This window comes from Lepisosteus platostomus, chromosome 11 (assembly GCF_059453375.1).
Source record: "Lepisosteus platostomus isolate fLepPlt1 chromosome 11, fLepPlt1.hap1, whole genome shotgun sequence".
Classification (NCBI taxonomy): domain Eukaryota; kingdom Metazoa; phylum Chordata; class Actinopteri; order Semionotiformes; family Lepisosteidae; genus Lepisosteus; species Lepisosteus platostomus.
Genome location: NC_142621.1, coordinates 14,917,909 through 14,944,895, shown reverse-complemented (window position 1 = coordinate 14,944,895; position 26,987 = coordinate 14,917,909). Strand labels below are relative to the sequence as shown.

The window sequence follows — 26,987 nt, the reverse complement described above, 5'->3', positions numbered from 1 at the left end:
TTTGCCTTTATCTGGCCCCCGAGCACTAGATCACCGCCATCACGCCCCCCCCGTCTGTCTGTCAACCCATCCTGATCCTCGTTGTCTCCTCCCCGTTGTCCTTCTCCACTTACTTCGGGTTTATACCGTCTGCATAGGGTCCTGAACTACACTTCGTGGGAGCCTGGACTAGCCCCCGTTACAGAGGTGGAGGCACTATACTAGAAAAAAGGTGTCGTCCATTGGAAAAGATGTAAAATGGAGGTTCAAACTCTCTATGGTCATTTAAAAATTTCTAAAAAAAAGTAGGGGTGTTGCCGTAGTGCTCTGGCCAAATTTTCCATTGGCCTCTACTACTCATGGCCTGTTGCTGTTGCATCATCCATGTGAGACTGCACATTGGTGGTGATGGAGGGGAGTCCCCATTTTCTGTAAAGCACTTTGAGTGCAGTGTCCAGAAAAGTGCTATATAAGTGTAAGGAATTGTTATATTATTATTATTACTCTTCTTTTGAATGACAGAAATGGTGTTTTACCACAGATTTCAGAGTAAATTCTGAATGAATTATCAAGTGCATTTTCTATCATTGCAAACAATAACCGGTGCCACCATTTCTTAGATCTCCTGTAGAGATCATAAAGTCATAGGGGCAAGTATTTATTCAGTAAAACTCAACACCAATATCACCAGAGTGCCATCTAACTGTAAATGGCTGCCGTGATATAGTGGGAGCTTCGCAGTCTCGCCAGGCAATAAAAGTCCAAATTCAAAGTTTAGAGAACCTATTTAGTTAGTTACATTAGGACATTTAAGTCAAATTAAGAACTCAGATTATTGCAGGTGTTCACATCAAGTGAATGAAAAAATGGATTAATTATGGTTGTCACAATACTAAATCGAGAGATCGACAGACATTTTATTCAAAGATGATTAAAATGTAAGCACCTTCGTTATAAGATTTCAGTGTTCAGTTAATTCGATTAGATAATGGCGTTTGCTTTGCTATAAACATATCGCTTGTGCATTAAGATAAATATCCGGAGATGACTTACACGTTTGTATTCACAACAAGGAGAAATAAACTAAAGAAGAATCTTTCATTCAGTTTTGGGGAAAAAATGTTTATAATGAAAATACGGATTAATCCTAGGATTTCAACTCAAATGTGTATGTGCTTGATGAGATCGTTTTTTATAAGGTCCTTAAATTGATTAGTAAAGTAGATTTGTGAATTTCAAATTGCTTCAGGGGCGGGGGGTATTCGTTCCAGATATTCACCTTGCACATCATAAACCTTTGACACAGCTGTGGATGGTGATGGGTTGGTCCAAGAGTAGCTCTGTCGTAGCTACTGTGACTACTTAGGACTGACCTCGAAGAACTTCCTTCATTGGTCCAAGCGTGAAAATCCATCGATGGAAAATCCGAATGGTAAAACACGCGGAATCGTTCAGATCAAGGCATCTCAATGGACTCACTATTGGAGCCCTGGCAGTGTGGGGTCGCGCGTTGTTATGTTGCAGAAAGATATTCATCGCCCATGTTGAATTCCTTTATATGAAAAAAGATATGTATAGTTAATTATATGAAATATTAAACCAAGAGTAAATTTGAATTTGAAGTCATAAGTCATTTAAATTTTGGGCAATTTGAATTTGTTTACTTTGTTGCTAAATGGGGGGTAACTAATCCTAACAGTAACATCCATGAATATTTCAAACCATACACAGACAGATTCTGCCCTCAGTTGTTTAATTAAATAACTTAACTTAATAACTTATGATTCGTAGTAACGAAACGGGGTACTTCCTTTGTAAAGCTTGATCTTCACTTTAACGCCAAAGGACACTCAACTAAACTTTTATTAAATTAGGTTTTGAGACATACAGTTATTTGAGAGTACAAAACAGGTCTCCGTGCCGTATCTCTTATGCTGCTTTGTCCCTCTTATGCCGCCCACAATGCTGTGCGCGAACAGTTTAACATGGCGGTCGTGGTTGCTGTTTTTATCAGGCCACAGGACGTACATAAACATTGCGAAGATGGAGGGCGTTTAAAATCTCGGTAAAGTAAGGAAGGCACAGAAACATAAGGTAAAATAGTTGCCCCCTTTTTAAAACGTACAACTTTAGCTTCCTTATAATTTGCAAAACAGAGTTAAGAGATACGGGAGGAGGAGAAAGGTTCTTTTTGTGCGTGGGCTATGTAATGTAATACAAGCAGGGTATTTTGTAAGAATGATGTTGCCCTAGTTGGGCGATCTGCCTGATCGTATAAACTGCTGTTTGAATTGCATTTCTTGTTTTACTGTACTTCATACTTTCAGAGCCTGAGGTTGATCCTGGGGATCACAAACGTGAATATATTTGGTAATGGCTACCTATATTATATACCCCCAACATAGGTTTATTAACTGCAGCTAAACGTTCATCTGTTGTTGATGGGTCAGATGTAATATTGATTATATATATTGATTGATTGCCAATTATCCAATAAATTTTTTTTTGTAAGGTTTACTCGCTTAATTGTACCGATAATCTTCTATGCTTCACAAGCTGGATTTGTGAGATGGAAATTCGAGATGCACAACTGACATTGAACCTTCTGATTTTTTTTCCATGTAGTTTTACTTTTTTCTAATTAGCTAGCAAAATATCTTACTCTAAAGTAACACTTAAGTATAAATGTCTTGCAACGCATTGCTGTTAGTTTAAAAATGCATAAAATGATTATTTTAAACAGCAGATTTGCTTAGTAAATATTTAGAGACGTAAAGATCGGTTTTAAAATCACTAGTATTTTGTGTTTAATGCAGAATGTTGCTATTATTAAACACGACATTCCTAGTTTCGTTTCCGTTTGCATTGATTAAAACAAAATACCAACATGCTTCTTCCTGCTCTCTTCGATTTTAGATTGCTTTTAAATAGAATTTTTCTTCTTCGTGCTTTAGTTCGATTTCTCGGTTCCTTTTTTAAAAGTTTGTCATCCGTTTTCCCATAAACCTTTATTTCATCGCTGATCTAAACATTGGTGTCGATTCTTTGCTACGGAATTTGTGGAGAACGTTGTAGGAGACGTGAACTTCACTTTTGTTTTTAAAGCTGTCGGTGAATAGGGAGTTTACAAGTCTTCAGCGTCACGTAGCTTATGTGTATGTATTTAATTTGGTCACAAATAGTGGTTATAAGGATTCATTTAAGAGTTTTAAACGATTGGCTGCCCCCCAAATACCTGAGAGGTTAGACCTTAAAATATTCAGGATTAGAATTTTATAAAGGTAAAGACAAATATAATTGTATTGATGTTTGTTGTAACTGTACAGTTTTATACAGAAGTAGATTACACACCTAAAAGCTTGTTTTTTCGTAAGCAACGTGCACACACTGATGTAATCTGCAGCAGTTATAGTAGGGGGATTTGTTTTATTCGTGTCTTGCAACACCTAAATCTTGCATGTCCAGATTGCTCCTGACTCCATGCTGTTCCTTTCACCTACTCTAAGTAGAAAGTTGAGGATTCCTTTGTTTGTATTTTCCCTAGGTACCCAGTGTGCTCTCCCCATCCTCCCTGTTGATCTATTGCTACAGTCTGCCAAGGGGGAGCCAAGGCAGTAGGTGTTGATCCCTAGGCAGCAACAAACATGGAGGAGCCCCAGAGCCCAAGGAAAATGGCTAAGCTCTTGCGCAGTGAGGCCAGAGCAGGCAAGGCCGTAGCATCCAAGAATGCGAAGGAGGCTTTGGCACCAAAGGACTGTGTTAAGACTCCGGGCTGGAGCAACAATGATATCAAAAACAGACCCCCAGATGAACCCAAAGACCCCGGGAGCCTGAGAAGCCCAGGTGCGACCTCACAGGAGCAGGGCCATGGGAAGTTTCGGAGACTGACTGGCAGGTCCAGCCCGGGAGAGAAGGGGAAAGCGGGAAAGGCGCAGCAGCAGCAGGCACAGGGATCGAATGCTGGGAAGAATCCGCCTCCGTCTGGTACAGAAAATCTCGGGACAACTAAGGGCCCTGCTAAGCTCCTCCAGCTGAGCGTGGAGGAGAATAAGAGCACCAAGGACACTTACGATATGGAAGATAAAACACGGAGTAAGGCCACACAAAAATTGCTCCAAAATATTTTTTCAGTTTATACAGTGTTGTAATTTTATAAATCAATGGTCTTCTCAAGAAGGCACTGGTCCCCCAAGTTATATTTAATTAAATTTTAGATTAGAAGTATGTAAGACCACCTTATAGTACCAGTCAAGTTCTAAAGGGGCTTTTCAAGCTCTTTTAGAATGTCAACAGCTCACTGCCTAAGAAAGCAATGTTAAAGTAGTTTAGCTAGGGAAGTAAAGTAGCTGTGTTAGGTAATCAACAGCTCAGGTGGCATGCAAAGTTTAAACCCTTGTAATATTTGATGAGAGCTGGGAACCCCCTGATTTAATTAAAAGTAATTCATTCACATGGGATTAATTTGAATTTGCAGGTGAGGATGCTGCAGGCCAGTTGGCAGAGACACCCTCCCTGGAGAAGCCAGTCGGTGCTGTTGAAGTAATTGATGAGTCTAATCTGACCACTGAGCAGCAGCTGGGGCTGAAACAAGCAGAGGAGAGACTTGTGCGGGATTACATTCACCGGCTGCTCAAGGTACAGCAGTTCTCCTCTGCCAGCAGTGTGTTCCCTATGAATGCATCTGGGTCACTACAGCCCTTTTGTGACTGGAAGTATTAGCTTAAACTTTAATTATGCAGAGCTCCCTTATGTTCTTTTTAGGTTAGCTTTGATTTTTTTTCCAGGAAAAAGTGGGGTTTTGGTGATGAAAAAGGGAATAGCTGAGAAGAAAAAAAAACCTTAGGTAACTATAAACCTTGAGCACACAAGTAGAAGAGTAACTAATTGAAATACAGTTTCAACACCCAACATAATAAAGCCTACAAAAGGCAGTCAGAAGTAGTGCATTGAGATGGTTACAAAGGAAGTTTGCTATGGAGAAGTGTTTTTTTTTTTAAAAGCAGGTATTGCCAAGTGAGCGTTTTAAGTATTTTTATGACAAATATAGTTTGTGTTTACAGATGGAGTAGGGTGAGCCCATTTTCAGGCACATTGAGACGTTAATGTAATTTGCACTGCAATAGAATTTGTGATGGTCTCCTCCCTTTTGTATTCAAATGGTGCTGAAATGTCTTTGCAGCGCTCGCCAGAGTATCCCAACTTCCAGTACCTATGCAAATTGTGCTCAGTGCACATTGAGAACATCCAGGGAGCACACAAACACATCAAGGAAAAACGGCACAAGAAAAACATCATGGTAAGTTCCTTGGAGGAAAAACCCACCTTCTTCTTCTGGCTACAGCATCCGTGCTGTGTCCCTGCATGAGAGTTCCCTTTATTTGTGGCATATTGCTGACCTTTTAGTAGAAAAAAAGTGGCTGCACAAAACAAGGGAATTATTTGAATGAAGGTCTTGCCGTGTTATTTACTTTAATTCCAGTGTGATTCAATGAAAAGCATAATCAGTCTTTACCGATAGGTCATTGTGAGTGAGATCTTGTTGTGTTTGGTTAACAGATGGGGTCATAAATATAAAATTTGTTCTTTCAATCTCCATCTGTTTTATTATCCTTTCAGTAGCTATCAGAAAGCTGCTTTTTTGGGTGAGGTCATGGCAACCTTAAGTCTATCGCAAACCATAGACCACAAGGTGGAACTATATCCTTGATATGACTCTAGTGCATCATATCACCTTGCAACTCACACCTGGCAACCCACTGAAGCTAAGCAGGTGTGACCCTGGTCAGTACCTGGATGGAAGATCTCCTGGGGAAAAACTAAGGGTGCTGCTGGAAGAGGTGTTACTAGGGCCAGCAGGGGGCGCTCACCCTACGGTCTATGAGAGTCCTAATGCCCCCATTATAGTGACGGTGACACTATACTATAAAAAGGCGCCGTCCTTCGGATAAGATGTAAAACAGAGGTCCTGACTTTCTGTGGTCATTAAAAATCCCAGGGCGTTTCTCGAAAAGAGTAGGGGTGTAACCCCGGCGTCCTGGCCAAATTCCCATTGGCCCTTACCAACCATGGCCTCCTAATAATCCCCATCTATGAATTGGCTTCATTTCTCTGCTCTCCTCTCCACTGATAGCTGATGTGTGGGGAGCGGACAGGTACGCTTTGGCTGCCGTTGCATCATCCAGGTGGGGCTACACATTAGTGGTGGTGGAGGGGAGTCCCCATTACCTGTAAAGCGCTTTGAGTGGAGTGTCCAGAAAAGCGCTATATAAGTGTAAGCAATTCTTATAATTATTATAGGACATGTGCCGTAGGACATAGGCATGCGTACACGCAGACATCTTTGAGATGCCAAATTAGTTAGCATGTTAGTTTCTGTGGAAAGTGGTTGAACAGTCATGCACAGGACAGAAGGCATCTTCTGGAATTGAACTTGGATTTAAGCCCTGTGAGGCATGCTAGATTACATGCTGCTCTTTATCCTGTCAGTTACATTTTTATTAACAGCGAATAAATACAGGAAGGATTCTCTCAATTAATTAGTCTACAGAGCCTCATGTGTGCTCTTGGGCCTTTTCTCGTCTTGCATGGATGTAGGAGAAGCAAGAGGAGAACGAGCTGCGGGCTCTGCCTCCTCCGTCGCCCTCCCAGCTCCAGGCAGTCAACGCTGCTGTGCTGGAGGCAGCCAAGCAGCAGGGCATCTCTCAGGAGGACCACGCTGTGCGGCAGGGTGTCGTCCTCACGATGGAGGAGATCATCAAGCAACAGCTGTCCGGTAAGACCATTTGCATGCATTCTCCAGAATGCATTGCCATTGAAATAAGTGGTGAATGCCTACAGACAAGAGTTGAAATATATATAATTTTAGCCTGATTTGTATACTCAGCCTTATCACATGAATTGACAGCAAAGGACACAAAATTGATAGGACTGTGATTCAAATTTAAGAGCACTGCAGCTTCAAAAAATATACCTTGAGCATATATTGCACAGTAGTAAAGAGTTGGAACTTATGACAGTAAAAAGGCATCATTTCTTAGGTGTTTTCCCCATTGCACTCTAGATAACAGTATTAAGTGCTGAATTATCTGTTTTAACCCTTTAAAAACTCTTTGGGAGAGGTACTGTTTTTATGCACAAGAAATAATCTGGTAAAAACATATATTAGAAACAAGGCTCTGTTTTGTCAAAGTTTAATGAATGCTTTAATTTTCTGCCTTTCAGCCTGTTCCCTCCGACTCTATGGCTCATGTCTCACCAGGTTTGCCTTCAAGACCAGCGATGTCAATATTGATGTCATGTTTCCATCCAATGTGAGTCAACACCCCCATTGAAAAACACTTGAAATGATTTGTTTTTGTGCTTAATCTTGTCAATGAGTTTGTTAGTGGAAGGTGATTATGGCAGATGGCAGACAAAAGCTTTTAATCAGTGTGATTGAGTCAGCCAAGAACCTGTTGTAAACACATCAGTTTACAAGGCTTGACTTTTGAATGGGCTTGCCTGGAGAATATGCTTCACTAGCTAAATGAGGATTGATTAGCAAAAAAAATAACTGAAAATGTCTCCAAAGATTAATTCTTCTAGAATGTTAACAGCAAGTTCAAGTTTTAGATTATAGGTGAAATTTGAGTGAGAATTCAAATGTCTTTGAAGCACACAAGTAAATACTGATACATTGTTTAATTTCTGTTTTGTGAGGCAACAGGTTATTTGTTTACAAAAATAACTGCAGACTAACTGTAGGAATTGTTTTATATAAAATCTAAGTTTTGTTATGGTTTTTCTGTTGTCTTTTCAGATGACTCAACCAGATGTTTTAATACAAGTACTGGAAATCCTTAAAAGTAGCAGTAAGTTGACCTTGATTCATCCTTCAATTAGAAAATAAATATCAGAGCACATCATGTGGTTCGCCATGTAGTTCAAAATAATGAATCACTGCTTTGTTATTCATATTGGAACACAGCTGCTCTGTTGTAGTTAACAATAAATTCATAATAAGTTCACAGCTATAGTCCAGTGTGATCTTTAATTTTTTCTTATCTCTTAAATGGGCTAAGGGCATTTGTTCAAATCGCAAAGCTAAAACCATTAGCTGCAAAATTGTATTAAGAGTGCATTTAAGAGTTAAGGTTGGGAATTGAATTACTATGCCTTTAGATATTCATTGATGTGTTTTTTGGTGCAAAAGACAATGATGATTACAGTAACGTATTCCTTTTCAGGATATGCACTTTAGGTTTGTCATGATACATGTTTAGAATAACTAAATGTCTTCTATTTTTTTACAGCTCAATACACTGATGTTGAGTCAGATTTTCATGCCAAAGTTCCTGTTGTGTTTTGCCGAGATGTTAGCAGGTCAGTGACCAATGATAAATGAAGGAACAAGTAAAATGTGAAAAAAACATTCACTGCTTTCTCCGGGATAAATAGTTAAATTAAATCGCTCGCAGGAGAAGGAAGTGTATGGTGAAGTTTTCTAAAGTGTTTGAAAAATTACCACTGACTTTTTTACTTCAATACTTTATTTAAGTAAGACCCTATGGTCAGTTGTCCAAAACCCTGATCACTGCTCCCTGTGGGAGATATACAGTCCTGGCTGGGCTGTTCTCCTAACCTCTAAACCCAGTGACCAATTTGCATGGCATTAGAGATTCAGTGACACTTGGTCTGCTAATCCAAAAAGATTTACATGGTTAAGATTAACCCTGTGTATGCTGTCTCTTCTTAGATATCCATTTTAATGATTTTATTATTTTTATTTGCTTTGGCAACACTGATTGTACCTATCGGTCATGCTAATAAAGCACCTTGAATTGAATTGAATTGAATATCCACCTTTTGCCCTGTGGGTTTAATGATCTATTTTTCTCTGTATGCAGTGGTTTGATGTGCAAAGTGAGTGCCGGCAATGATGTAGCTTGTCTGACTACTAACCTCCTGGCTGCCCTGGCCAAGCTGGAGCCCAGGCTAGTTCCACTGGTCCTGGCTTTTCGCTACTGGGCGAGGGTAGGTTCTTTATGTGCTACATTATCCATAGTTTGTTCATTTCAGCGTTTTCCTACCTGTGCAGAGCTCTAGTATTGTAGAAATTATCTTTCTGCCAGTAATGGCAGCTAAATTGCAAATACAATATCACTCTTGCTAATGACTGTCTGCATCAGAACCTAATTTGTGTTCAGTTTTGATCTTGGTATCTTTTTTGCCAAATGTGTAAATGTTTCTTACTTTATTAATATACTTTATTTCATGTGCTGTTCATGTGCTGTTCACACATTTCATGTGTCTGGAACCCTGCTCATCACATAGCCAGACGCTCTCCCTTATTTTTCTTTGTCACTCATGGATGATGTGTGAAATGCATTTTGTCTATTTTGATATTTAGTAGATGATCTCTTGGTAAAAGTCCTGTTTTTTCTCAGTATATTTCGTTCCAAACACAGATGTTCAATGATAGTGTTTTTTTTAATAATGATTTCACACTAAAGTAATTACACAGTATACTCAAGAAAGTATATCTAACACCACACTTATTCAAGGCCCCTCAGGACAATTCCGGATCATTCAGATGGCATCTTGTACCTCCAGCAACCTTATTTATTGTATCACTTGCAGTTAATGCCCAGCCATCTACATTGGAGAAACAGGAAGGAGACTCAGAGACCGTTTCAGAGAACATGTTAGGGCTGTGAAGATTAAAGATTTTTCCAAGCCTATTGTTGCTCATTTCACTTCTGATGGCCATGATCACTCTAATCTCTCATTTTGTGTTCTCAAAGATGGTTTTCCTAACTCCCACATCAGAAAGACTACAGAAATTAAAATTATCCTGCAGCTAGGATCACACCTTCCTCCTTCTCTCAACGACAGATTAATTGTCTTCTAAATTCGCTCTATTCAATGTTGATTTCATTTCACACCTCTTTTCACCTATCCTGACTTCACACTACCTGATTGGCCTCTCTCTGTCCCCTGCTCCCACCCCTCGCTCCTCCTCTCTCACAGCTTTTGTTCTCCCACTACATTACCTTTGCTTACTGCCCTGTCTTTCTCTCACCTGAAGAAGGCTCCACAGCCGAAACATTGTGTTTTCTTTCTTCTCTTTTCAGCATGGAATAAACCTATTACTTGTTCCTACTCAAAAAGGCTGTTGTTTCTGAATATGTATATTAATAGATGTCTAAATTAATTGTTTTCCAGATTTACATGCGTATGGTCTGTACAATTTTTTGGAAAACTTCCCTGACACAATTCATAGTTATTTTTATTGCAGCGCTTGCATTGGCAGTGCTTGTACACTATTACCTCATTTACTTTGTATTTTAACATGATGGGATTAACGGGGTGTCACTCTTTTCTGATGTTTTAATGTTATCTTTTAACTTTCGCAGTTTGGCTGTTAATATACGCGGTATGAGAATATGTGAATTGAATAATCTGTATATCTATAGTAAAATATGTGTTTTCTTTAACATCAGGAAAAGTTCACAGCTGTTCCTGGACCGAAAATTAGAATCTCTCTATAGACACTTTGTGCAGTGTAGACCTTCCCAAAGTCTTCGTGTTCATTCATCTGAGCTGTGCAGCACTTTGGCTTCACTGTGTTTGAATGCCGTTGGGCTGCGGTTCGATCTCTGCTCCAGCTTGCCCCTTGGCCTGACCCCAGTCTTTGTCCTTTCAGCTGTGTCACATTGACTGCCAGGCTGAGGGCGGAATCCCCTCTTACTCATTCGCCCTCATGGTCATCTTCTTCCTCCAGCAGAGGAAGGAGCCCATCCTCCCCGTCTACCTGGGCTCATGGGTAGGTGAAGAATTGGGGTGTCTAATATAATACATTTTTTGGATCAATATATCAGTTTTTTTAAACCAGTCTTTTTCATCAAAATATTTTATGCCCTTTTGTTCTGTGACATTGTAAGCCAGGTTTCTGCTGAAAGCTATGTGGAATTATTATTATTATTATTATTATTATTATTATTATTATTATTATTATTATTATGCTTTCGCTTTTATTTATGTTTGTATTTATAACCTGTATATATATATATTTATTATTGTTGATTCCATAGCATTCTATTGAATTCAGCAAAATGTGTTTGTTTTTTTTAAATATACCCCCTTCTGATATTGCTGTTTCAGATGGAAGGCTTTGATATGAAGCAGGTGGACGAGTACCACCTGAAGGGCATTGAGAAGGACAGGTTTGTGCTGTGGGAGCACCGGCCGTCCACCAGTGGGGAGAGTAAGAACGCCGGCAAAGCCAAGGCAGAGCAGAAGAAATCGGCTGCCAAGAAGCCCGAGACCTTGGATTCCAATGGCTGGCAAGGAAAACCCAAGAGCGGCAGGGTGCGCGCTGTGCTCTAATTCAGGTTTCTCTTGTCTTGACGTACACTTTGCAAGCCAGTGAGCTGCTAAATGGAATGTGGGATTGTCGTGCTTTAGCTCTTATCTAAAGCACAACATTATTATTTTGTTATAAGTTCTTAAGGAGGTTTTCCTTTCCTATCCAATAGTTTGTTGGTGTTACCATGTCCTGAAAACCTTATGCGTGAGCGGACCCCAGTCATGATTTCCAGTTGTCGATATCGTCCGATAATGTTTTGAGTATTTCATTCTCCTCATCTCAGTTACATGTTATTCCCTTTCCTTTTATATAATGCATTTCTAATGGTCGAATCCTGCATGCATTCATCACATCAAGAGAATGCTGGGTCTGGAATGGGAATTACAAGAAAAAAAGGCGAATCAAGTTGCTTTTGGAAACGGCACAGGATTTCTGAAAGCATGACTTACAGAATGGGGAATTTCACTCATGTACAGTTTTGTGGCTCAAGTGGCATTTACACAAAGAATCATGGCTCTGGGCAGGGGGAAGACAAATCTCATCCAAAATGTTGAAGCCAAAACACTTGGAACGTTCCCAAATGTTAATCATTTGTGATTGATTGGTTCCTAATGATGAAGTGAATGAGTTTGTGATGCTTGTTACGCTGTAATGCCGCCTCTGTGCTGTGCAGATACCGCTCACTTTGGAGTCCAGGCCGGAGGTGTCTCTGGGGCAGCTGTGGCTGGAGCTCTTGCGCTTCTACACTTTGGAATTTGCCCTAGAAGAGCACATCATCAGCATTCGCCTGCAAGAACTGCTGTCCCGCGAGATCAAGAACTGGCCCAAGAGGAGACTGGCCATCGAGGGTGAGTCCAGATCACGGAGTCGCATGCCTCTGATCCTCCAGCTTTGTTATTGCATGTGTCAGAAGTTCACTTGTTCAGTTTAGTGTGTTTGTCCACAGTCTGTTTTTTTACAATGTATTTAGTGAAATGTTACATTAATATCCTTCTGCTGTAAGAGGTTTGTGGTGCCATCTGACATTTTATTGAGCTCTAAAACAGTAATTAATTCTGACAATGAAACTGTAAAGCTGGTTGTAATCTGTTTATTTCAATTAATTTCCTTAATGTATTGCAATGCACTGTAAGTGTGGAAGACTTTATTTAAATAATAGAGCATGGTTTGCCAAACATTTAAGGCCTACAGGAAGCACATCTGTATTAAGCAATGTGCATTTTTCTTGTGTTCCAATCTTTATTTTACCACAGCTTTTTCTCTTGAGTGTTGAAGATTGCAAATAAACCTTCTTTTGACTGCATCTTCTCTCTCTCTCAGATCCTTTTGCACTGAAGAGGAATGTGGCACGGAGCCTTAACAGCCAGATGGTTTTTGAGTACATTCTGGAGCGATTCCGCACAGCCTATAAATACTTTGCTTGTCCACAAAGCCGGGACGACACCACAAAGGGACAAGAAAGGGGCGGTAGGTGGGAGAAGCCAAGAGCAAAGGGGACTAGCAGGCAGCCGCAGGCTGGGACTCGGAGCAAGGGAGGAACACCAGACAACAAAGAGGGCAAAGGGACTGAGCCGAGGCTCCGGGAGATGGAAGAGGAGGAAGACACAGATGATGAAGAGGACGGGGAGGGGGTGCTAAGTGACGAGGACTACACTCCAGAGGGAGTTTTGCTGCCCGAGAGCTTTATGGACTTGGACTTGACCGACAGGGAGGAAGGCCTGTCCGAAACAACCCAGGGCAATTTTGCACAGCCAACAGCTCCCAGGTTGAAGGGGAAGGCTGGCAGCCGCGGGAGGGATGGGGTCAGGTCGTTGCGCTCGGACCTAGCGGGCAGCCCCGAGGACGGGCCTGCAGGAGAAAGTGGCGTAGCTCCTCTTCGGGAGCATGGCCAGGAAGGCTACCTGGCTGGCGGCTCCTTATCTACCTCGCTTAACGGGTCAGCTGAGAACGGGCTGCTTGAGAGCGATGAGGAGGAGAGAGACGACAAGGGAGAGACGCCAAATGTCCCTGAAGATTTATACTACGTCTTTGATAGAATAATCTTCACAGGAGGAAAGGTAACTCATGCTTGCATGCTTCATCATAGGTTAAGCCAGGGTTTCAGACTTATTTGATTTGATTAACTATGTTTGATTTATACTAGGTACAGCTAATACCTAGTTTTATGTAATACCTAGCCTTGGTTTTTATTTAACAAAGAAATCTCTCTGTTTAAAATGTAATTAACAGTCATTCTCTAGATGAAAATTTAGCAGGGTTTATTGATAATCCTCTGAGTACAGGATGTTTTTCAGCATTTTTAACCAGATTTTTTTTCAAATGTAATTGCAATTATTGTACATTAAGTAATTGTAATCAAAAAATAATTTTTGCCAGGACGAAAAAAATTTCGTCAAAAAAAAAAATTGTAATCCAAAAAAAATTTTTGCCAGATGAAAAAAAGTTCAGCTACATACACCACACACCATATGAACCATTGATTTACAAATGAGAGATTATTAAAATGAAAGCTTTCATCTAACATCAGTATTTTGGTGTTCAAAGTAATTTTCATTACAACAAAGGAACTTTCCTTGTGACCTTGCTTAGTAATATTGTTTTTAATTTAATTTAATTTTTAATTTTGAATGTCTTCATTATTTTTAACATCATATTGGCAAAACATATTCAGTGCACCAGGTGTTCCAAAAAGTGAGAAGACAAGGAAAGAATTCCCCCAATACATAAAAAGTGATGGACAAAATTAAAAAGATGAGTGGTTGAATGACGTTTGCATTGCCTTGAACACTAACGCTCTGTGTATATGTTCAACAGTTTACAATTGGTACATATTTACTTAACTACCATACTAAGTTAAATGGGCTAAATATCATAAGCATGCAATAGTGCTCTTACTTTTATAAGGTTACAAAAGGTAATCCTGGGTAATTTTCTAAACCCGGGGAATGGTGTGTTTAGCCGGAGTACAAGGATGATAGAGACTTACACAACAAATTGTGGCTATAACAGCTGTCAAAGGTCAAATCTTCAGTTTGAACATTCAGGTTTTAAAGAAATTATTAGGGTTTGGAAATTTGTGTGCATCATTTTGTAATTTCACAAAAATGGGACACCATCGGAAGGGTAAGAATGCTTTTGCAAGCCACTGTTAGCGTGTTCGCTTCTCCTGAACCACACGATACCCCGATGACGAAGCTCTTATTACTACTTTCCAACACCAGGAGGTGGTTCACAAACTGAACGTGCTCCAGAATGTGCAGGATTTTGGAGGATGTGTGCCTACAGCTCTTGTTTTGCACCGCTGGGGTTAGGCTGTGCAAAGTCTCTTGAATTTGTTGAGAGATCTTGTGTATTCTAGACATTTATTGGCTATTGTTCCTCTCCAGCCACCCACAGTGGTCTGCAGCATCTGTAAGCGGGACGGACACTTGAAAGATGAGTGTCCCGAAGACTTCAAGAAGATCGATCTGAAGCCACTGCCGCCCATGACAGCCAGGTTTCGGGAAATCCTGGACGGGCTCTGCAGATTGTGTTATAGTGAGTGCCATTCTAATTTTGGTATTGAATTAATATAATTGAATATGCTATACGAATGTTATTGTTTTTCCGTAGTGTGTTGTAATTCAAGTGTGGAAGATTGGATTTAAATGAAAGTCTTGTTTGCCAAACATTTCAGGCCTATAACAAGCACACTAGAAATTTAGAAATGTGCTTTTTCCTGTATTCCAGTCTTTACTAAAGCTTCTCTCCAGAGTGTTGAGAGTGCAAACCGACCTTCTTTTGTCTGCGTCCTCTCACTCTTACAGATCGTTTTGCTCTGCACAGTGTTTTAGTCAGTACCGTTATAATTATGATGATCCAGCCTTAAAGGTTAGGAAGGCAATACAATTATCTGTGGACATATTGTACATACTGTAGTGGTTCACATTGACAAACATTTTACTCCTAAGAAGCTGGTGCACAAAAAGTTTACCAACCCAGATGCCTGACATGCTTGGTGAAAGTAGCTTGAGTGATATTTACAGGTACAGAATCAGTTTGACACATCTGATGGCCTCTAAGACAATGGTGCACCATTGGGATAACTGAAATATAGCCTCTCAACAAACATTTGTTCGTCATAATTCTAGATGAATTGTCCCCGCGGCTGGAGGAGCAACAGAAGAGAGAACAGATCCTAGCTAGTCTGGAGAGGTTCATACGTAAGGAGTACAATGGTAGGTGACAAGCTTAAAGATCCCAGACTTGTAAGAATAAGTTATATTGAAAGAGCTTTTCCTATGTTTTTTTAAAACTGTACTGTTCTGTCAAGCTTCATGGCTCTGTATTCGATGCATAACTCTTTTCCTTCTCTATAAGCATATTTTGATAAGTTCTTTGTTTGAATACAGTAAGTAGTTTAAACATCCCAATTTGGTTCTTGGTTTTAATATTAAATGATGCTGATTGTTTGCATCTGATCATGACATTTGTGAAAATTAGATGAAAATTCAACATTTTAGTGTCATGTGCAAAGCTGTGTCAGCATTCGTAGGCTGCAAAAGAACAAGTAATAGGTTTATTCCATGCTGAAAAGAGAAGAAAGAAGACACAACATTTCGGCCGTAGAGCCTTCTTCAGGTGTGTCATGTATGCAGTAGTGGGAAATACTTAATTTTTTGTAACATCTGTGTATTTGGCCTTGTTAAACATACATAGCCTTGCTTACTGTTCGATATCTGCTTTTTGTTTCTTTCCTGAATAAAGAAGTGCATCAGTACATAGGTAGCTGCTAGTCAGAGTGTGCTTGTAAGTGATACAGCATTTGCGTGCTCTCTGCCTCTTGTAGACAAGGCCCGACTGTGTCTCTTTGGCTCCTCTAAGAATGGATTTGGTTTCCGTGACAGTGACCTGGACATCTGCATGACACTGGAAGGTCACGATACAGCAGAGGTAAGAAAATAGGCTTTTACATGTATTTAAAGTCACTGGGAAAAAATATGCAGGCCTTTAAACAGTAATTCAGAAGAACACAGTAAGTGGATATCTTTCCCTAAATGTAATGCATCTGTGTTTGCTTTTTCTTCCAGAAGCTGAACAGTAAAGAAATTATTGAAGGTTTAGCAAAGGTTTTAAAGAAGCATGCAGGTAATAGTATTCATCTTAGTAGATTTAACTTCTTCAAGCCTAAGCTGTGCATGGTTGTTCTGATTTCATCCATTTTGTTTGCCCAGGTCTAAGAAACATCTTGCCTATCACAACAGCTAAAGTGCCTATAGTCAAATTTGAACACAGACAAAGTGGACTAGAAGGAGATATAAGCTTGTACAATACACTGGTAAGTCTTTTTGCAGAAATGTGACATGAGGTTGCCTTTTGTGCATTGTTCTGGTTCTGTCTTTGGGATACTCACCTGTAAAAATTAAAACAATTGTACGTCTAATCAAATGTAAAGGGGGAAAAGACTGAAGTAAAATTAATTTCATTTTCCAACAGGCACAACATAACACCAGAATGCTGGCTACATATGCTGCTATTGACCCTCGAGTGCAATATTTGGGATATACCATGAAAGTGTTTGCAAAGGTATAACTTAACTTGCACTACTGTTGCTTGCACTACTGTTAAATTCTGTGAATTCACTTTTGTGAATTTAGAGTAAAGTTATTTTGTCAACTAAAAGAATTGGCAAAGTTTAAGGACATAATTCAGTGATTGGGAAATAAAAGCCTTTCCATCCTATTTATATCCAACAGTTGGAAATCTAATACACTCCAATTTCAGTTGCACCCACGCTACACTTAAATGAAAATACTGGCACATCTCAAACTCAGATGAAGAACAAAAGTACTGAGCTTAGCAACACCCAGGAATTGATAAAAAAGCAACAAATTCTTAATGGCTGAACTGAGTTCTTTACTGTTGGAAGCTCACAATTTCTTTTTACCAGCAGCTGTAAAATAATAAGTTAGTATTAAGAAAAAAATCAATAAAATAATTTTCAACAATCATTAAATAAAGATGAAAAGGTCTGTTCTATGGTGAAACACCATATGTTGAGCAGTAGTGACTCTTGTATGTTCTCTTGTACTATATCTCAACTCAACATGTTAATGCAACAGAAATAACAAAACACAATAGTGAAATGTGTCATATCATAGTTTCCTTATATGTTCTTGAAAAATCTTCAAGGCATCCAGTTTAAGTATACCTCCATAGAACTAGTTTTAAAATGTACTAAAATCATTTATAGGTTTAAAACAATTCCAACTGTCTTGGTGGTAAGATCAAGTTTTATAGATAATTGGCAGTGTCTTCATTTCTGTATTTAAGACTTTGTTCTTTTAGCAAAATCATTTATCAAGGATTCACTGGATTTTATTTAAATAAAATAAACTTGTTAGATCTCAGTGGGTACAAGATTTTCTACTGGTGACATTCAGTATTGGTGACATTGAAAACTTTACTGGTTTTATGTTAAAGTTGAGGAAGTTCCAGTTAGGAGCTTATGTTTTGCTCTCGGATGTATTTTACTGGCAAAGGTTTTAATGTATCAAATCTCTAGGGTAAGTTTTTAGAACAGACTTTTGTTGACGGAACTGAACCTTTCTCCCTTATAGCGCGTCTATGTTTTATGGATGATATTTCATCAACACCAGGATGAATCTGAAAAATTTCATTTTTTCTGAACCACAGTTTACACTTCAATGTTCTTAGCAATTTGCTAGTTAATAGCCAACAGGGTGTGACTTTTTCTGGACTACATATAGAAGAATATCATTATGCACACTAACCGTTCCCTCCAAGGTTTTGTAGTGAGATAATTTGTTCAGCAAGTTCAGAACACATTTTACAGGGGATAAAAATAACACTTATGCCAAAGAAGCTATAGCATGAATTTAGTAGAATCCAGGAAGGGATTTCCTATTGACCATGGGGCTCTTTCAGAAATGAAAAACAAAAGCAGAACCCGACAGATGAGTCTTCACGCTGCAGTGTAGTAAATAGTCATATAAAGTTAAACATTTTGAGAGAGAGCAGGTATTAGAGACTGTGTTCTAAGAACACATTGCCCTGTTGGGGGGGTCCCATTCAAAGTCATGGGATATTATCCCTGATAGGGTAAACTTCTTTTGAATTTTAAAATTTGTTTGATCCATATTAGCATGTGGTCACTTAAAATGTCTCAGTGCAGCCATTCACTAAAGCCTTTCTGCTTGAAATTGATGCCTGAGTGTTGCTGTTCTCACTCTGAGGTAGCAAAAGTTAATGAGTGCAAGGAGGTAATCTTTTTCTAGAAATGGAAAAAGTTTATAGGTCTGCATGACATTTTAATTTTTTTCTGTGTTTTTGTTCCTCTGTTAAAGCGCTGCGATATTGGCGATGCCTCAAGGGGGAGTCTGTCCTCCTATGCCTATATCCTCATGGTACTTTATTTCCTGCAGCAGAGGAATCCCCCTGTGATCCCAGTCCTACAGGAGGTACAGTACGCTCTCAGGCACACCACAGTCCCGGGTCACAAGGCTTTACTAAGGCACAGGGAGGGAGAAATCTTTTTAATATCTGATCTTCAATGTGTAAGCCCCACCACATATTTACATCAATATTGGCATAATGTTTTGTTTTCTTTCGGCATTTTACAGGAACAGATCAGAGGTTTTTTTTTTCAAAAAAGACTCCTGCTATCTTAATATATTATCTCGTTCTGCATTGGATTGATCTGATAATTTGATGTTGAATGGTGGCTTAGAAACCTGTTATCTTATAATATATGGCCAGCAGCCATATCACCCTGCAACTCACAACTGGCAACCCACTGAAGCTAAGCAGGTGTGAGCCTGGTCAGTACCTGGATGGGAGACCTCCTGGGAAAAACTAAGGTTGCTGCTGGAAGAGGTGTTAGTGGGGCCAGCAGGGGGCGCTCACCCTGTGGTCCACGTGGGTCCTAATGCCCCAGTATGGTGATGGGGACACTATACTGTAAACAGGTGCCGTCCTTCGGATGAGACGTAAAACCGAGGTCCTGACTCTCTGTGGTCGTTAAAAATCCCAGGGCGTTTCTCGAAAAGAGTAGGGGTGTAACCCCGGCGTCCTGGCCAAATTTCCCATTGGCCTTAACCAATCATGGCCTCCTAATAATCCCCATCTATGAATTGGCTTCATTACTCTCTGCTCTCCTCCCCACTAATAGCTGATGTGTGGTGAGCGTTCTGGCGCACTATGGCTGCCGTCGCATCATCCAGGTGGATGCTGCACATTGGTGGTGGTGGAGGGGAGACCCCATTACCTGTAAAGCGCTTTGAGTGGAGTGTCCAGAAAAGCGCTATATAAGTGTAAGCAATTATTATTATTATTATTATTATTATTATTATTATTATTATTATAATGTCTTCTTCTTATCTCTGCAGATATTTGATGGTAACAATGTCCCTCAGAGGATGGTAGATGGCTGGAATGCCTTCTTCTTTGATGATATTGAGGAGCTGGTAAGCTTTCAAAAAGGCAAGGGACTGTCAGAGTAATCGTGTCCCGACTTAAGATAATTTACCACATGGTGATTAATGGATTAGGCAGAGGTTCCATACAGAAGTCTGTTTGATGGTTCTGTTCTAATCTTTCATGATGCAGCTAGTTCAGACGCCTAATATTGTAGCAAGACTGTACATGTGTTTTTTGGAATTTTTTTAATTGACCTCAATTGTTCTATTGGCTGGGTAATTCAGACAGCAGTAGCACTTGAGGCAAGCTGACTGTGTCCCGAGATCATGATAAATGGTTGAATGGAAACCAAATGGTTGAATGCCTTTTCTTTCTTTGTTTTCATATAAACCTACAAATCCATTTTATAGCAATTGTACTGCTGGTTGTCTTCAAAATCCACAATTTTCACTTGTTCTCTCTTTACAAGAAAAACTGTGGTGTGATTGTAGATTTGCGCTGACCTGCCCAACTCCTACCTGACACAATCTGAGAGTCCTAAATTGTAGAAACTTCCATTTTGTAGACATAATTAAGAAAAAACACTATTAGATTAAGTGCTTTTGGCATTGATTTTTAAAGAATCAGTGCTGTGACATATCTATATAGTAATGGTCAGAAAATAATGTTGGCCATTATGGTCAGTACTACAGTGCCAAGGATCACAAAAGGCCATAAAATAAACGTGCCAAAGGTTTCTGATCTGGATATAGGTCTTGTTTGCAATCCACCTGTGTTCTCCAGATCCTTAGTGTTGTGATTGTCTTGCACTTTCTGCTCACGCCCCTTCAGAAGAAGCGCCTGCCTGATCTGGGACAGAACTCGGAGTCGGTGGGGGAACTGTGGCTGGGCCTGCTGCGCTTCTACACCGAGGAGTTCGACTTCAAGGAGTATGTCATCAGCATCCGGCAGAAGAAGCTGCTGACTACCTTCGAGAAGCAGTGGACGTCCAAATGCATAGCCATTGAAGGTCGGGCTGAAGCGACATGTTGAAAACCCAAAACGGTCTTTCCAATTGCCAAGAGATGGAAAAAGTCGGGAATACGTCTTAGGCAGGCGTTTAAACTTTTTTCCCAAACCAAAAGCATCCACCTGTAACATTTCACAGTACAAAGACAAAAATAAAGAAATCTTAAAACGATTGAACAATCATAAATGTAAAACAAACACAATAAATCTTTTTGTATCTCCCCAAAAGATCTGCATGTTAGAATGACTAGAAAGGTGATGGAGGTATTACTTTCACGATAGGTTTGGAGATGATGGAGCCGAATGTTTGTGGGTAGGTGGCTCTTACTCTTTTGCTGCAGTGCTGGAAGTCCAAGGCTTAAGGAAAACATTGAGAAACGTCTGGATGACTTTCATTCTCTTTTCTTGTTGTAGCTCTCGGTATTTGTTTTCTGGGCACTTTCCATCAATCATGTGAGAATAATAAATGCCATGTTCCTTATTAGGGGTATCTGCTTTCAGGTGGATTCTGTGACACCATCATGTATTCATGGTGCAGCCTCTTGGCTCCTGTTTGGCCTCTTATCATGTGGATATTTGTTGATATGAAACCTAGACATGTTGGAATGCAAGATATCTGAGTTTTGTCGGTTGGATTAATGCAAAAGCTTGTGAGCCAAATGTTTGTAAACTGGGGGATAGGCGTAAAAAGAATCTGCTTAATCAGGTATGGTTTAAATGTGATGAGAGTGTTGCTCAAGAAATGTGTGTCAAGAAGTTTGAATTTTTTTATGCTTATCTTACACTAATCGTAAAACGTGCAGGTAAGCAGCTTGTCTTCTCAAATAGTTCAGGTGGGTAGTTGCGCCAGCATGCGTAGGCTGCTATGGGACAAGTAATTGGTTTATTCCATGCCGGAAAAAAAAGAAAGAAAACGCAACATTTTGGCCGTGGAGCCTTCTTCAGGTGAAAAGGCACCTGAAGAAGGCTCCATGGCCGAAACGTTGTTTTCTTTATTCTTTTTTTCAGCATGGAATAAACCTATTACTTGTTCCTTGTCTTCTCAAATGACTAGCAATTGCCAAATGTGCTTCTTAGATATGTGTATTAGTTAGCTTTCAAGGACCGTTATCCTTGAATACAGTGAAGTAAGAGGACCGAAATGGACTGTGGTGACAACAATAATTTATTTTTTTCCTTTCTTTTTAGATCCATTTGACTTGAATCATAATCTTGGTGCTGGAGTTTCTCGGAAAAGTAAGCAGTTCAGGTTTTTGTTCCTGTTCTTGTATTTGTTAATTGTAAGTTTCTAGCTCTTCGATATGTGTATATATATATTTTTTTATTCTCTGCAGTGACTAACTTCATCATGAAGGCTTTTATCAATGGAAGGAAGCTATTTGGTACCCCGTTCTACCCTCAACCTGGGATGGAAGCGGTATGCAGCCAGAGCATTCTCTCCTCATTTACCTTTTTTGTAGTGAAGAAGAAGTTTATGTACATTTCAAGTAGATGCCATGTTATTTAATTCTCTGTGATGGTTTCCTAAAGAAGTTGGCTTCTCCTTCAACATACCAGGTTAAACCAACTGATAATTTTTATTTTCAAAACGACATATTCTGATCAAATCTTAGGTGTAAAGTCTGAGTTTACCTCATTTTCTCCTCACTCTGACTGTCTTAATGTGCCCAGTCCCCATACTAACCAGATCTGATTTTGTTTGAAGGATTACTTCTTTGACTCCAAGGTGCTCACCGATGGGGAACTGGCTCCCAATGACAGGTGCTGTCGTATTTGTGGAAAAATTGGCCACTATATGAAGGACTGCCCCAAAAGACGCAGGTAGGATGTCTGGTTCGTTTTTGAGTGTTATTCTGAAATTTCCAAATCGTGAAGATGTTTTTGGGGCAAACTATTTTTTCAAAAACTTCTGGGAACTGTGAGGTGTGTGTGTGTGCAGAGGTACAGTTATCGCAGTGGCACGTCTGTGAGGTTGTGTGTATGCCTGTGTCAGGATGAAGAAGAAGGAAAATGAGAAGGACGATGATGTGAAGGAGGAAGAGCGCGAGCCCAGGGAAAGACGTTGTTTCCAGTGTGGGGACACGGGCCACGTGCGCAGGGACTGTCCTGAATACCGTCAGCTGCGCCAGAGGAGCGCAGCAGGGCCAGGTATACACCAGAACACACTGCTCAGGGTCACGAAATGTCACTCGTTTCCATCGTGTTTAAAAGATCAGTGGCTAAAAGGGGGGCAGATCAGAGGAGTTTAACCTACGCTTTTAATGAAACCTTCAAAAACTGCACAATGCAAGGGGCTAGAATTACTTTATTCAAGAAAAATAAATAGCTAAAATAAATTTGAATTCCAGTTCAAACAATGAGAAACGCAGGGAAGTGGCTACAAAAAAAAAGCTTTTTCCTTCTTTCTGCATTCCCTCCATTGGCGCGCAGTCCCTCAGATGATGCGGACTATGGCGACTTCCCAGTCAATTCCTGTGCCTCAGCCAGTGGCGGCGTCCCAGGATCGGCCTGGCAGAACTCGGCAGTCCTCTGAGTGTGTAAGTACAATCTCCAGCTCCTGCACCAGGAAATGCACGACAGAAGCCTGACAGTTGGATTTAACTCAGATTGTCCAGGACTTTTGGTAAATGCCTGTACTTCAGTTTTTCCTTTCAGCTCAGTATACTGGTCGTGAGTGCCGTCGTAATGCAGTGGGTAAAGTCGCTAAGCCTGAGTATCTCTGGGGTATACAGTTGTGATCCTGGAGATACTTTAAATATCAATTACTTGTTCTTTGAGACAAATTCTGAAAACATTTTACTTATAATAAGCGTCGATTTAAACCACAAAATAAAAAAAATCTAGTTCCCTCAAGGGTTATTACTCGCCATTTATTGAGGGGTTCCTTTTTCTTTCTGTGTGTTCACTTGCAGTCAGAGACACGTCAGACGCCTCCCTACTCTCCACAGCCCACACCCTTCAGCCAGTGTACCTCCCAGCCCGCCTGCTCCCCTCAGTCCCAGGCTGGGGGGGGCTCCTCCCAAGCTAAGGCCCCGGGGCCTCCCAAGCAGCACCCGCAGGTCCAGCTCCCGCTCTTCAGCTTCCATCCCTCGCACGCGGGACAGTACCACCCCGGGCTGCCCGCTCTGGGGCTCCTTCAGTCCCACCAGCAGCAGCACCACCCCGTGCCCATCCCCTCCACGTCCTGGCCCATCCACGGGCCGGTGCTCCAGGCCTCAGCCGCGGCGGGCCACCCCTCTCCCCCCGGCCTCAGTTTCTCCCTTCGCTCCACCCCCGCTAATGGCAGCAGCGGCTCCCCCAGTAACCCCAGCCCCATGAGCCTCAACGACCCCAGCATCATTTTCGCCCAGCCGGCAGGCAGGCCACTGGGCCTCCCCCCCGGGGCAGGACGTGAGGGGCCCTGGCACAACCACCTCAGCCCGGGAGCACTGGTGGGGAATGGCACCATGGGGAAGTCAGGTACACACTGGGAGCACCTTCACGCACTCGCCTGCTCCTCCTGCTCTTTCTGCTTTTCATTCTCTCTGCCCTCTGTGCTTCAGGTGTGCTTTTCTTCTAACGTAAGAGTGTCATGCCATACAGATGACATATGATAAAAAATGCCTGCATTCCCATTTGTTCTTGTGATCACGCCTGCAAAATGTAAGAATCTATAGTGCGGATCACAAGCCCAAGTGCGTTAGATTTTAATCGAGTGATGGGAGAGAAATAACTCTGTCTTGCTGCAATTAGATTACATATAACTCTGTCTTTCTGCAGTTAGATTGCAACTTTTGAATGCAATAATGTGGCGTAGGCTTTTGGATTCTGTTTCGTGGCATCCATTTCTTTCACGTGTCCGCCAGTTCTGCCTTGTGTGTTTCCAGCCCAGGTAAGTCTCACAGACACTGGGGCTATAAGGTTGCACCAGCAGAGTAAATCCCAGGGCACCTGTTTGGACGTATTGACGTATTTTTTTGTGTGCTGTAGTGCCACTGTGCTTTGCAGATGTAAGTGTGTGGTTGTGACCTTGAGCCTAACTTTGTCGTGTTTTCTTTGCTCAGACCAGGGTTTTCAGGGACAGTTTGGCAAAGCGACTCAGGGCTCTCTGCCCTGGGACCACAGCAATCCTGGTCACTACTCACTCTCTGCCTCATGGCCTTATCGGATGCCTCAGAGCTTCCTGCAGCAGGGAAACAGAGGTTTCCAACAGAACAAACCTTTCATAACACAAGGTATGACCGAGACACATCCACTTTGCTTTATGTTCTCAGCCAGGGATGCCATGTAGGGAGGGCAGAGAGTGGTAGTGGCACCCACCCTTGATTATTTTACAAACTATTTGTGGAAAATGTGGGGTTTTCACATTTGCCATTTTTTTTCTGTTTTTCCTCATATACACCTACAATTCCACCACCTCTTTTTCGTGGGAGGTCTATTTGCTGTAATTCGTGGCTCTGAATGGGGCAGTGGTTTATTGACTTTTCTGTATTCTATAAAATTCGCAGAGTTTTTAAAACTAGATCTGTTGTAATGTCATCTTATTTAAATAATGTGACTGTGTGTAATTGAACTAACATTCAACTGCTTTGCTCCAGGTACAGTGATGCACAGCAACCAGCATTTCCCACTGTTGCAACATCGGCGGCATCATGCAAATCTCAACTACATCCAGCAGAAGAAGTAAAGCCCCTTTTATTTTTCTCAGAAGTCCGTTCACGGTCTTACCTTTTAAAGAAAATATATTTTATCTTTGCATCATTTGGTCACGAGACTTTCTAAAACAATATTGTATAATTTTTGTACATAAGTTTTTACTTTTTTGTGTCATCACATTGATTTGTGATACAAATGTCAAATATTTTAATGCCCCCATTTTTGAAGGGGTCCAAAAATGATTTTATTTTATGTGTAAAAGAAGGTTTTAAAATGTATTTACTTTTTATTAGCTGTGTTCATACTTCGCTTGCTGAAGGACAGTTTTTGAAAAGGAATTTGTTTTAAAAACATCGCCCTTATTCAGATAATTATGTAGTGCCAAAAAATAAATGTCCTTAACACAGACGAGAAAAATCTGAAAAATAAAAATGCAAATGATCGAAATTGTCCCACGATTTTTTTGTTCATGCCACGTTTGTAATCCTAGCTTACAAAAGGCATAATTGCATAAAATACATTTGACTGTTTCATGTAAAAAGTCTTTTTTCATGTGTTGACTGATCAGTATTGTGTGAAAAACATGGAATTTCTAAATACCAAAGATTTTTAATTGGGAAAATCTGGATTTGTTTTTCCGTTTTCTTCATTTTATAATTAATGGTGGTGAAGCTATTACATAAATGTACAATCAAGATTGATGCACAGTAATACTGGCAGTTTTCATAATACATGGTGAAGTCCAGTTTTATAAGGTTTTATCCTTTTCTAAATGATTAACTTAGCAAATGTTTTGCCCAGGAAAAACTGAGCTTTTAAATTTTCCTTCAATTTCAAATGTTATGTATAAGTATTGCTAATCATGCAAGCACCCATGTTTGTTTACTGGCTTGAATGTAATAACTTTACTGTGTTGAGTGTTTCATTAACACCTACTGTCCATCATATATACTGATACGATATATAAGAAAAGCTGCCTTTTTTTGTTGTTTAATATAAGTGTGTTATGCCCCAGAGGTGGATAAGTAGATCATGTCACTTCTTTCAGGTTTGTCACCTTTCTGGCACTTTTATTGTTAATTCTCTGCTTTACAGGAAAATAAATAGTAAAAAGGTTAGCCCCTTTAATATTCTGAGACCTCTGTTGCAAAGGCACAACATACTCTCTCATCACTATCACATCTAATCTCAGGCCCCACATCATCACATTGAAAGTACAAAGTGTACTTTTAGAGGGCTCTCTTATCTCTAGAATAAGCATTACCTATTTGAACTGGGAAAAAACACCCATGCACTTCAACGTTCTTCCTTTTGTCTGTATATATATATAAAGAAAATTAATAATTAGAAAAATATAACGTTTGCAGGCAGACCATATTCTGAACTCAAGCTCGTTTTTAAAGTCTAGTATCACACTGGGAACACTGTTACAAGGAGGTAGGTTTGGGTCATAAGGTATAAAATTTGGAGCCAGCTTCCTGCGCTGTAGTCAGTTTTTCAATTAATGCAGCTGCTTGCAACAAAACATTTATTGGAAGATGGAATCAGTGTGTAATGTGTGGGCATTTAAAAGATTTTAGCTGATGACTGATGAATACTT

At 40.4% G+C, this 26,987-nt stretch overlaps 1 protein-coding gene across 1 annotated transcript; it reads left to right on the top strand.

The window, feature by feature from the left end:
* The first annotated feature begins 1,937 nt into the window (after positions 1 to 1,937).
* tut4 (terminal uridylyl transferase 4) lies at positions 1,938 to 26,505 on the top strand. The gene is made up of 30 exons (XM_088598648.1): positions 1,938 to 2,073; positions 3,524 to 4,071; positions 4,454 to 4,614; positions 5,159 to 5,275; positions 6,574 to 6,751; positions 7,201 to 7,289; positions 7,778 to 7,829; positions 8,271 to 8,340; positions 8,865 to 8,991; positions 10,664 to 10,783; positions 11,122 to 11,328; positions 12,000 to 12,174; positions 12,647 to 13,383; positions 14,713 to 14,863; positions 15,457 to 15,543; positions 16,155 to 16,258; positions 16,396 to 16,453; positions 16,540 to 16,643; positions 16,802 to 16,891; positions 18,673 to 18,786; positions 19,714 to 19,791; positions 20,576 to 20,753; positions 21,941 to 21,988; positions 22,087 to 22,169; positions 22,458 to 22,573; positions 22,746 to 22,900; positions 23,183 to 23,289; positions 23,665 to 24,211; positions 24,796 to 24,966; positions 25,330 to 26,505. The coding sequence occupies exons 2-30, from the start codon at positions 3,624 to 3,626 to the stop codon at positions 25,416 to 25,418; spliced, it is 4,761 nt and encodes a 1,586-aa protein (XP_088454774.1). The 5' UTR covers positions 1,938 to 2,073; positions 3,524 to 3,623; the 3' UTR covers positions 25,419 to 26,505.
* The last annotated feature ends 482 nt before the right edge of the window (positions 26,506 to 26,987 follow it).